The 12,665-nt window shown below is 41.3% G+C and overlaps 1 protein-coding gene across 10 annotated transcripts in view; it reads right to left on the reverse strand.

The window, feature by feature from the left end:
• madd (MAP-kinase activating death domain) overlaps window positions 1–12,665 on the reverse strand; it is a 58,530-nt gene that overhangs the window by 9,765 nt on the left and 36,100 nt on the right. For 4 of the 10 annotated variants that reach the window (XM_069675158.1, XM_069675074.1, XM_069674993.1 and 1 more), the window contains 12 exons: window positions 11,420–11,523; window positions 11,159–11,242; window positions 9,857–10,012; window positions 8,085–8,208; window positions 6,486–6,548; window positions 4,173–4,293; window positions 3,935–4,040; window positions 3,705–3,815; window positions 3,512–3,619; window positions 3,252–3,416; window positions 3,083–3,155; window positions 1,860–1,966 (listed from right to left, as the gene is read on the reverse strand). In XM_069675158.1, coding sequence (XP_069531259.1) covers window positions 1,860–1,966; window positions 3,083–3,155; window positions 3,252–3,416; window positions 3,512–3,619; window positions 3,705–3,815; window positions 3,935–4,040; window positions 4,173–4,293; window positions 6,486–6,548; window positions 8,085–8,208; window positions 9,857–10,012; window positions 11,159–11,242; window positions 11,420–11,523 — 1,322 coding nt within the window. The remainder of the gene's footprint in view (window positions 1–1,859; window positions 1,967–3,082; window positions 3,156–3,251; window positions 3,417–3,511; window positions 3,620–3,704; window positions 3,816–3,934; window positions 4,041–4,172; window positions 4,294–6,485; window positions 6,549–8,084; window positions 8,209–9,856; window positions 10,013–11,158; window positions 11,243–11,419; window positions 11,524–12,665) is intronic. The other 6 variants (XM_069675640.1, XM_069675489.1, XM_069675241.1 and 3 more) reach the window with 3 other exon arrangements.

Below are 12,665 nucleotides of genomic sequence, written 5' to 3' on the forward strand. Positions count from 1 at the left end.
TATATGTCTGAAAACATGACCAGGCAGGGACTGCTTTGGGGTTACTATTCTCAAGTTACTTTTCTCTATTAATGGAATCCCAAATAATATCACAGCTAATCAGGCTAGCCCTACTGTAGCTGATTTCTTGGTAATTCCTGAGCCCTCCCATTTTTCCAGCACACACACTCTTGTCCAAATGTGGTCACTTCTGGCTCCAACAAAAACATCAAGATGGCAACGGCCAAAATGCCAAATCTGCTGCTTCAAACAGCAGTCAACAGACCAATAGGTTAGGCTAGGTCCACTTCTTACATATAGTCTGTGACTGAATGGCATCCAGCCCTGAATTAAGCTCCTGCTCAGGGTTTGGTGAAACTGTTATATCAAAAAAAATCATGAAACTATCCATGAGGACGATTCGTCCTTCCAATCTAACAACTGTAGCAAGGTTGCTAATGAAAACAATTTGTTCTAGAAATGTGGTGCTCACATCATTGGTAGGTGTAATTGTTTTCTGCTTGTATGGTAATGTTAAAACTTCCCAGTGTGGCTCTACCTCTTGCAGTATAGAAGCATGAAAAAATTAATCTCAAGCAAAAGAGCCTGAGGTAGAAAAAGCAGCGAGGAAAAACATGCAGTAATTATAACGGCCACTCAGTGTAGCCACATCCAAGTTAAAGGGACGGTTCACCCAAATTATAAAATACATGCTATCTGTCCAAGCAGAAGGTTTACAACGAAAATTAACACAATTATGTTTGAGATGCTCACAGCAATGAAAAAAAACATTTTATTTTAGACTTTTTAGACACCAGAAAAAACGAAATATCTCATTTTCCCTGAAAGGAGGGCAAACTAAAGCACACCTAACTTAAACAGCAGATACGGTGCTGCAGCCAAGACAATAATTAAAATTCAGGTGAAAACTTGAGATTCTCTGAGCACCACAAATCGGGTTCCTGAGACAAATATCTCAAACTTTGAGCAAAATCTACACAAACTGTCTGCATGGCTGGATAACACCCAAGATTAAAGAGTTAAAAGATTTCTTGTAATTTGATTGAACCGAGCTTAAGAATAACTTTTGTGATTTTGAACTCAGTTCAATGATGTATCTGAGGAATGAGGAATGCTGCTGTTCTTTTATTACAATTCTCAGCATGTAAAAAGTGTCCGTTCACTGCAATGAGTCCCTGATCTTTGTGTTTGGTCACCTCTCTGACTACCCAGTCACAGCTTCACATTCTACCATCCTGAGGAAATAAACAAACCCCGACTAGGACTACCTGCACAGGAGTGAAGACAACACATGACGATGTTCAAGGGTCCAAACTTAAAGTGTGAGAGTTGCCATCAAATAGCCAATTATTAATGAAAAGTCTTTGCTCAAGGTCGTCCGTCGTACCACTGATGCACAACACACACGCACACACGGTAACACTTCAAATTCTCCCACACAGTAAATGAACAATGACGTTTGAGCACCACGGATGTCTAAAGAAACTGGTGTGGATGTATGTGTTAATACTGTTTTGGAAACGCATGCATATGAACACACACACACGCGCACAAACAAACAAACACAAACTGAAAAAAGCAAATCAAAAAAAGCAAAGGCACAAACAGGAATTCTTCCTCTAAGGGGAAACGTCAGGTAATGCCAATCAAACATGTTGTCAGTCATCGCTAACACTTTGAAGATTTATATTCAATGACAATAGAGGAAGACGTCATGAGATGAACGGAAATGAGGCAAACAGGAGAGATGAGCAGAAAGGTGGACAGACGGACGGGATGAACCATCATGAGTGAGTTGTATTTTCATGCCCTGGTGTGAGATGAGAGGCAGTGTCTCTGCTGTGGTACTGGCATCTTACCTGGCTGTGCATGAATTTAAGGTTGATTCCTTCCAGTGTGACCTGCAGCAGTCCACCTTCACCAGTTTTCATGTCCTGGACGGGGAACTCTCCGCCCAGCTCCGGACCTGAGGGAAACCACACCCGAGTTAAGAGCTAGTACAGATTATATATAGACTGCACGCAGGACAGGAAAACAGACGTTACACCGGAAAGAAAACATACATTGCGATATCTTTCTGTTCTGTGATATTCATTGCGATTTAAAAAAATACAGGAAATCACACCAGATAAATGTAGTGTGTTTTCATGTTCATATAAACAATTAACAATCATACTTTTTATTGTCTTCCAACAAAACAAAACCCCTCTCCTACTTTTACTACTCTTGGTTCAGACTCTGACACCGTAATGGAAAAGTAGAGAGAGTTCAAGTGCAGCGACATGCTTCCTTATTAAATAAATACTAACAGACTTGTGGGCTGCAGTTGTCAAAATATGTTTAATCAGCGTGATCAGCTCGGCGACGGTAACTTTTGGAAACAAAGACTCGGGTCTCCTGCTTCCTGTCGTTCCTGTCTGCACACACAATCTCACGCTGCAGGTGTTGCCGCCAAAAGTAAACACTCCGCGGCACGTCCACTCTGTTTGTGTAACCACAGCTTTGACCAGCATGGGGTGAGGTGCTGCTGTTAACGGGAATACTCTCACTGAATAGCCACCATGCGTAACGGATCATCTCGTGGAGTGTTTGCTTTCAGTTGCCACACCTGCAGCGCACACACAGCGTGAGGTTGTAGGAGACAAGAGTTTTCATGCCTGTTTACAGTTAACAGGCAGGTGACAAACAGACTCTGCTGCTCAGCTGTCACTTCTCTGTGAGCTCTGATGAAGAGCTGCACTAATGTGATACCAGACGGACTTTTCCTGTGGATTAGTCATCGTTTTGCAACAAGAAACAAAAAAGTTGCAATTGTTAAACGATAAAAACGTGCAGCCCTACATTACAAAAAAATGTTTCAGCCTGTCCTTGTAGTATTTTTTTTTTTCTTAAACAGGCTCCAAAATAATACAATATAAGAGGACAACTTCAGCAAAGTGTTGCTAAAGAAAAATAACAGCACACACAAGAGACAAGTTGTTAAAAACGGCAGGCTGGATGGCCATTTTGCTGAAAGCTGAGGAGAAAGAAAGACAGAAAAGAACAAAGTCAGACACAGCCATCTCACACACTCTCTTCTTACCTGGTTTAATGCTTTGCTGTCTTGCTGCAGCTCTTTCCATGCTGTCTTTAACACAGTAGTAGAGTTCACGACACTAGAATGAAAAGAGGAAAGTTTGAAATTTCCTATTATCCTTTTGTCCTTCCTAATTGAATCATAGCGCCGGATGCAGAAATATAAAGTGTCTGACCTTTTTGGTATAGAACTTGTTGAGCTGCGTCTCTTGGCCGTTGCGTCTCCACAGACACAGCACCTTGGTCTTGGGGCAGTAAGTCATGTTGATGAGCTTCTCGTACCACCAGCGCTCGTAAACTGTGCCGATGTTGCTGCGCAGGACTATGCAGTCATCACAAACCTGAGGCGATGAAGTTTAACATTCGTTAAGTAAGCAACAGCATGCTTTCTAAATGCACCGAGGGAAGTATGATGTACAGTGAGGACTTTGCGTACCTCCATGAAAAAGATGTCTCCTGTCGTATCAGTGCCCGCATGTACAACAAATGTTTGCTTCTTGATGTGACGGCTTCCACTGGGCCTGATCGGAAGCTCACGGCCGTTCTGAAAATAAAGTACAAATAATTACACGGGTTAAACAGAAGGGATAACAAGATAATACAAGAATAAGAAGAAGAAAAACAATTACCATGTTGGCCAGTTTGTCCAGTATCTCGTTGATCTCTTGGCTGTACGTGAGGCCGATGTGGGACTTTCCCATCAAACGCCTCACTTTCTTCCTGATGTCGTTTTTGTTCAACTAAAACAAGCAAAAACATCCACAGGGAACAGAAATCGTGGTGAGAAGATGTCAAACTCGATACAGATCAACAATCACTTAAGCTGTCTGATGATTAAAATGACAAACAGCCTCCGCACTTTCAGCATCAGCATGTAGGCGATCATATTGTGCAGCAGGGTGGCCAGGAGTCTGTCTTCATCATCCTCCAGGCGCTTGCGGTCGTGTTCTCCTAGTGATAAGTATCTGCGAGGACAAACAAGACACAGAGAAGCAAGTTTAAACAGCCCACAACCAGGGGGGATGTTAGGAAGACATAAAAGTAATATGTAGGGAAAATACTAAGTATGAAAAACAAGAGAGAGAATAAACGTTAACCTCTCAATCATCTCCTGAGGTCCCTGGTCCATCCCCATGCCCTCACGCTCCAACATCACAGCGTCTAAGTATGCATCCTCCCAGAACTGCAGCTGGTCCCACAGCGTGGAGCGTTCCTTACCTGAGCACATGAACACAGCACACATGTAGCGCCTCAAATATGCAGAGCTGGGCAGTTTAATTAGCAACACAGCTAATCAACTTCACACAAGCCAAATGTTGCAGCTGCAAGCTAACAGTCTTTTATATCGATCAATTTAAATACACGTACTGAGGGCCCGTGTCTACATAAGGCGTTTTTAGCACTGGCAGCGCCTATTTTCTATACAAAACCAAGTCCTTAGCGCAAAAACACCCTCATCAGTTGTTTTTTGTCTCTCAGCTGAAAGAAGTTCAACTTTTGGAAAACAGCCGCGCTCGTTAATGTCACTTCTCGCTCACAGACCAATCAAAAACAAGAAAGGGGCGGAACTTATGACATCAACTTTGTCATAAACAATGGCGGAGGAGAAGCTCATCCTTTCGTTTTTTTCAAGGGTACAATCTTCAGGTCTAGAGCTGCTGCGAATGCGAGGACAAGATTCCTTTCCATTGTTCCATTGTTTTTGGGGTTTTTATTTGCAAAATTCTTTGTATAAAAGCAAATATTAAAGGAGTCAGTCAAAGCTGGTGTTCTCTGTAATTGATAGCAGCAATAATATTTGAAATTGGCGCCATAGCTGTGGAGAAAGTTGTACAAACAGCTCGGGGTTCTACATTCCTACAACACCCAGCGTGCACTGGACTCCTCCCTCTGAAAGGAGGCGAGAGACGCTGAAAGACACTGGAGTGAAATACTACTGCTTCGCTGCAGGCAACGGCTCAGAGCGGTACAGAATGCGAAATACGAGAATATACCGGTGGATCGTCTAAAAAATCTTCAGGTCGGCAGTCTACATTTCAAACCTGACGATTCTGAACAAGACATGACATGGGAGGCGGGCGTCCTAGACTGAGGAAGTATAGTTTAGCAAGCTCCCTGGCCTCCGCCAGATGACACGTTATGTATCAGTATCTGGCGGAGGTTTTCCAAGGCCGATTGGAGAAGCGAATAGCATCCTCCAAAGGCACAGAGCCAAATTGCATTGTTTTTCCTACCATAATGACATGATAGGACTGAAAATCGGCAAACTGGCCCTTTAAGCGTACAGAGCAACTAGACGGTCGCTCTAAAATTGAGGTCGTAGACGCTGCCAGAGCAAAAAGCGCCGTTAGTGGACACAGACACTTAATGACCAAAATGACTGCTGTGAATTAAAAAAAAAAAAAGTTTTGGATTTCTGTGTTTCTCTCAACAGCTTGGTTACATATACTCAGAGTTTCAGTAAAAAAATAATACACTAACGTTACAATTAACTAGCTTTCCGCTTCAATAAAATATGCTTTCAGAAAATGAATAAGCAGTTAATAGGTCTTAGTCATGCAGAGAAAATCTATCAGACCAATGGCCGTTACACATAATAATGCTTGCTGTAGCATAACGCTGTAAAGTAGGGAGCTTTGTGATGAAGCTCACAGTTGACAGGTCTAATGAAACCTTACTTGAATTTTTTTAATGGCAGACAAATCACATTTAAAGAGGCGTTTGATGCATTTATTAACTGCTGCTCTTCTTTATATTGACTGTGTTAATTTAGAATTAATGTTGCAAATACACAGGAATTCATTTTTATCATACAAGAAAAATGCACACGACAACTTTCCGGATAAAAATAACTCAAATCATCTCCCCAGGATGCAAATGAGGAGTCAAATATTTTACTGAAAATATCAGCAGTCGAGCCAGTTTCATTTCTGAACCCCTATCAGTCTGCGGTAACTCGTTGGAAAGCTTGACATTTCCCAATCTTATTTACCAGCTGGTGGCTCGTTTGAGTGTGCTCAACTCATAATTACATTTCTGACAGCACTTGAAGGCAACATGCACTCATCCAATATGCAAACCCATTAAATGTTGAGCTTTTTGGTGTATTTGTAAGTTAGTCAGAAAAAGCAGGTGGGCAGAAATGAAAATAAATTAAAAAGTTAGAGCAAAGTCAAATTGAAAACCTGCAGTCTTTGATTTTCTTGTGAGGAAAGATTGCGGTTTCTACCTCTGTTTCATGTTAAGAAACGCACAGATGTGCAGCTCACCAACAGATAGGAAAACCCCACATCCCATCACATAACAGATTAAACACAGAGCTGCTCAGACGGAACAATGGATACGTGTCAAACACACACCCCACACACACACAAACAAGAAAAAGGGCAAAGGCAAAGGATTAGCCCTACTTAGAGAAAAGGTTTCCATGGCAGCATCCTCTAGTTGATCCCAAACGGAGCTCTTATCTCGGCCTGGAAGAATTTCCCAGGAGGAGCAGCAGGAGGGACGAGAAGCAGCGAGAGCAGGAGGGGGTTAGGCGAAGAGGTGAGTAGGTTTAAAGGCAACAACAAGAGCAGAGCGAGCCGAGAAACCACACCAGAGCAACGAAAACCAGGACAAACGGAGACATAGCAAGATAATTTACCCTCTTCAAGCCTTCAGCACTTATACACAAGAAGTAAGGAATAAAATATATCTGTTTAGCAAAGTCAAGTAGATGAGCAGTAATCTTGACACTATTGTTTCAGGATGAAAATTATCTTTTTAAATGAAAAATTGACTTACATATTTAAAGTAATAATCTCGAAGATTTTCATTTAAATAAACATCTGTTAAGTCACAATCTATCGCCGCATGAGGTAACACAATGATGACTGAGCCTATGGCCCACTGATGAAAGCCTTTGCATTTGCATTATTACAGACTGGGTGTCTGGTGTGTAAAATCACAAGCAGTGCCCAGTTAGTGACGCGTTTTCCATCACCCAGCAGTGGTTGGTCTGCCAGAGAGGGTAGGCGGAGCTAAGCGGCTGCTTTACCGGTCTCTGCAAGTGTTGTGTGTAAACAGTAATCTACTATGGCTGAACAAACAAAGAAAAGATTGATGACTAAAGATACAACTTCAAAAATAAGTGAAAATCCAAAGAAAAAGAAACACATTCGACGCTCAGATGAAGGCGAACAGTCTAAAAAGGAAAGCGACCGTCATCGAGGGAAATCAAGAGTTACAACCGGAGCCAACCGTGGACGTAACACATGCAGCACTGTCTGGATATCTGGGAAGTGTGCTCCCGCCCGCAATTACCGTTTATCACAATAGGTGCTGCCAAAGAGAACGAAACCGAGATCTTCGAGATTACAACTTAGTCCTGTTGTTTTTACATATTTAAAGGCCTTATAAACTCAACTTTATTAAGCTAAAATTATAAGTACAATTCAAAACTACAATTAAGTTGTGAAAGTTGTAGTGATTATCTATATAAATTCCCAATTCAGTCAATAGTGTAAGGTCATCACTATCTCATATTAGACAATGACATAATGTGAAGTAACACTAACAAACATCACATCAGGGTTTAAACTTTCACCTTTCATCAGATTTTCAGTTCACTATTTCTTAAAAATACAACAGTTAACATTACTTCACTTCTATGTAATCACATGTGACTTCTGCATTTTTCTCTTAAAAACAAGTCATACCAAGATCAGTGAAAGTTCACTGTGGAGCCAGAGATTGCACAAGTAGTAAGAGAAAGGTCACAACATTTAGCAGCCCTTTCTTTGCGTGAGTGTAATTACATTTCAGAATCAAAGATAATGTTAGTAAAGCAATACAGAACAATTTACAGTGACAGGAGATGTTAAGGAAAAGTTAGCAGAGTTAGATTAGAATTTTTAGGATTAGGATTTGGTTTTAGGAACACTGGACGTTTTCATCCAACATAAGAATAAATGTAATCTGTTTGATAACTAGCAGAGGAAGAGTCCAAACTAGGGAGCAGAACATACCCAGCAGGCCTTCACAAAGGTAAATCCTCATACTGATGTCCTCCATGGGCTGTGCAGGCGGCCCCTTTGCCATAGCATGTACATGGTCTTTTTTTGCGCCTGGTTTCAGAGTGTGGGTCTTTCCCTGTGGAAGTAGAAAACAGGACAAGGTTATGTGTGTGAAACACAAGCAACTGCAATGACGAAAGTTTTTTTTTTTTTAATAACATCATGAAAACTGTATATTATTAATGTTATTCTAAGGGTATATCTGGCTCCAGGAATACCAATCAACTGAATGGTTCGTCTGAAGGGCAGTGTTCAACTGATCAAAGGCCTGCAGCTCTCTCCCCTCTCCCCTCTGATGAAGTTAGCACAATGGTAAGAGATGACCTTAAAGAAAGTTCTACGCCAAACAGTGGTAGAAAAAAATGTAAGGAAACTTTTCAGACTGGAGAGATGAATTCAGTGTGGTACGCAATTCAAAAGTATTCCTCATCTTTTTCTTGTTGCTGACTAATGAGTAGAGGTCTGAAGCAGTCGATCCCTGTGGACCATGAAGAAGGCTTGAACAAGTGCAGGCAACGTGGATATAAGAGAGGAGAGGAATCGGTGGTATTGTCTTCTATTTCTTACAGCTGGACATAAAGTTTGGGTGTCCTCGCTGCTCCTCTCCCGAGGATAGTAAAAACTCTCTCTGAATAATGGTGTCATTTATTTTGATCAACCTTAATCCTTTGTTCTTTGGATCTAGGTGGATGCTGTTGTAATCCAGCTCCTCTCAGGTTCTGACCACCCACGCTCATCAGGCTGTAGTGACCAGACTCAGGGGCCAAACTGTTCAGACTACAGCTTTACCTACACCTAAACTCATTTTTAAAAAATCAGTAGAAGGAAAAGTCTACTTACAGGATGTTTGAGTTGATACATGCATCTAAAGAGGAGACAGTGTGTTGATGCATCCCTAAAAAGGTGTGGATAGATTTGGAGGCAAGTCCGAAAAAGGTTTGCCCTGATTCTTTCAGTATGGTGCAGCTTGTTCTGCACGAGTTTACTAAGGTAATCTTATCTGCCAGGTGGAGAAATATGGTGTACACTCAGGTGAATGGGGTGATGAATCCAACTGGATAATACTGGATAGCAAGTTTCGTATAACTGTGGAGGGTAAGAGCTGAATAATAGACAGGTTTGTTTATATGTCTCAAGGTGTCTAAGAAGCAGAAATGTTTCAAAACAAATGCACCATCTCACATGCCAGCTAAATCTTGGCGAAACCACAGCTCACTTCTCTCTCAGGCATCTTCGGGTAGATGTTGAGCCACAAAGTCAAACTCATTCCTATCCTGCAGCATACCTGTGTGATAAACACCACATGTCTGGCCCTTCATTGGAAATGTTTTCACTGGGAAATATTGTCCGATCATCAACGCCCATGGTTACAAATTACAGTCAGATGTGATGCAGTGCTTGCACTCGGTCAAGGAGAGTCCTTTCCTGCTCCTTAGTCGGAAATCTCTGTCGACATTTATTGATAGTGAGGGACTGTAAAAGTGATGTCAACGTAATGGTCTTATGCCAGGTTGAGGAATTTTAGAGAGGGAGTTGATTTCTTCATGTAAAGCTTCCAGACCTGAGGTGCAATTGGAGAAACTGTCTTTGCAGCTTTTTCTGCATGACTTTATACACTCAGATGAAGAATGTTTGTAATAAATTGTCTTATTTTAAGTTGGTTGTTATATGAAAATGATACAGTTAGTACTTTAGATTTCACCTACAGTGAGTTTTATACTTACAAACACTGTGCTCGTGGCTGGATTGGTTTCAATCTCACTGTCAGAAAGAGTCCCTCTGGACTGATTCAAATGAGGAGCAACTCTCCCGAGGCCGTCTCCTGCTGTGCTGCTCAGGTCACTGTCAGCACCGAGAGTCTCTCCAGAGCTATTGCTTATCTAGAGACAGAAAAACAGGTGTAAGGGCAAAACATACAGTAGGTGAAGGTATTTCTAAATGCAGATGATGATTATTACACTATGTGACCTATTACTCAAGACTGAAATATGCTGGTGGTTGCACTATTGTGTCGTGTCTGGGAACTGAAATGTCATCAAGTGATGGACAGTGTGCACGTTTTTTCGTTTTCTTCCACCATACATACATTTAACATCTTATACTATAGGGTCTCCACTACAATTTAAAACACAAATCAGTTTGCAATTTTTCACTGCACAGTATGAGTTTGTTATACTGGCCGGTAAGTCAAGTTTGAGGGATTTAGGACCTGTGTCCACTAACAGCATTTTTTGCACTGGCAGAACCTCTTTTGTGTTTAAAACAGTTCCGCATTTTCAGCGCTCAGCTTACAAGCGCAAAAAACGGCCTCGGCGTCAGATGTTTTTTGCTGCAATCACAGCGCTCTCGACTGAAAATAGCTCAACATTTCGAACTCCGCCGCGCTGGTCAATGACACTTCTCCCTCACCGACCAATCAAAATTAAACTTTGTAGACAACAATGGCAGAGGGTTTTTTTAAGAGTACAATTTCCAGGTCCTCCACGCCAGGACATGATACCTTTCCATCGCTTTTATGTTTCTTTGTAACATTTCCATGAATAAAAGCAAATATTAGGCATACGGAGCGATTTAAAACGGACTGAATGGTCACTACCCAGAAGAGGAAGGGCTGCCAGACAACTTTCGTAACCTAGCAACAGAAAGCTCCGTTGAGAAACATTCTGAAATTGAGGTTGGGGGCACTGCCAGCGCAAAAAGCGGCATTAGCAGAAACAGCCCCTTAATAACCAAAATTACTCCTGAGAATTAGTTTAAAAAAATTATATTTAATACAGTTTTAGATTTTCCTGTTTCTCTCTACAACTTGGTTATACGTTACTAAAAAGTTGATTTATTTATACTTATGTTTCCTAACCTCCATTTTGTCACTTATTCATATTCTATGATCCATAATACCAAAGCAACTTCCTTGTAATGTAAAGATGATTTGGACCAGATTTATCCCCAATAACATTTACAGTTAATCCTGTGAGGAACTGTGAAGCTCAAGTAGGTGCATAACATCTGAGTTGGCCGTGCCCTACCACTGTGCTGGCTTCTGAGTCCTGGCTGGTGCTTCTTGTCAGGACCGGGGGCTCCGAGCTTGTTACAGACTCTGTATCACTCTTCTGTACAGAGAGGTAGATGAATAGAGAAACTCAGTAGTGTACTTAGTTGTAGACTGTACGAAATGTGATGCACATCATAAGAAGTTTTTAACACTGAAAGACCAATACTACAGATTAAATAAATTCTCCATGGACATCAGCAACACGTTTTCCCACAGATATTCTCAATGAACTAACCTGAGATCCAGATGTGACGCTGAGGCCACTGTCAGCACTGATCTGGGATTTCTTCTCCTCGGCATCAGTCACCTGGGGGCGCTGTTGCTTTGCTCCTTCAGACCCTGCAGGAGAAGCATGATTATAAGCATGCTTTCATGAATCGGACGACTTCTTCTTGCCTTACTGAGAGTTGCTTCACTTAAAGCCACCACAGCACAGCAACACTGATGCTACGTCCAGCTTAAGTGCCAAAGCCTCCATTTAAAACACTGCATTAAAAAGCAAAGCCGACAGTGTAACACTACCTTATTCATGTCTGTGAAATTAGCTTAAAATCAAAGACTCAGAGCCTTAACCTGCTTATAACTTAGCATACTGGGTGACTATATATAATCTAATCACAAGAGGTAAGAGAACTTGTAACATTAAAACACAGTTTCTAACTACAATCCTGCTGCATAACCGTGTAGTAAGACCAGACAGAGAAGTTACGAAGGGGCAAGCAGAGAGTGCCATAAAACTGGGGGAAAACAAAAACTGCAACAGCGCGACATTAATTCTCAGTCAATGCTGCAAATGTGGCTCAAGTTACACCAAAAACATCAAACAGACACAGGCAGTTAGGCATGCAGACAAACTGATGGACGGTAAAGGAGACATTTCCGGTTTTGTTTGTTTTTTTCACCTCAGTGGGTGCAGACATGGTGACAACTAGATCCTTACACTTCCTTGTTTTTCAGGTAGTTGTGACTGTTTTTAAACCTTTCATATAGCCTTAAAATGTGCCAGTTACTGTGGAATACTGGCTGTAAAAGCAGCGATCTACAACAGTATTGTTAAAAGTGCAGGACAGGGCAGCTTGTGTTTGTGGTGAAAGTTATCAAGAAAGAAAAATACTCTTGAACTTAAGTCAGTGATGTTAACATAACATTCCCACATTTTCTGTGTCATGACTCTAAAACAGTCCACAGGAGTTGTTAACTATATCCTAAATGTATACAAGTAAACATGTACCTTTCTTAAGTGTAGGAAAAAGAAAGTTAAACGTGTTCTATTTCCGTGTGCATTTGCTTTTATAGTATGGACAGCATCCAACCTTGTGAGCTACAGCTGCAAGGTTACAATGCTGAAGTCATTACATACCGTTCTATAGTAATAATAGCACATACTGTGGTAATGCCTGCTGGAAGAACTTACCAAAACATGCCAAGACTGGCTGCCGGCTTATGTCTTGATGAAGACAACTTTTCTTTTTAATTAAAAC

Source organism: Semicossyphus pulcher, unplaced genomic scaffold, assembly GCF_022749685.1.
Source record: "Semicossyphus pulcher isolate SPU_LCO1_2020_fin unplaced genomic scaffold, fSemPul1.0.p SCAF_1, whole genome shotgun sequence".
Classification (NCBI taxonomy): domain Eukaryota; kingdom Metazoa; phylum Chordata; class Actinopteri; order Labriformes; family Labridae; genus Semicossyphus; species Semicossyphus pulcher.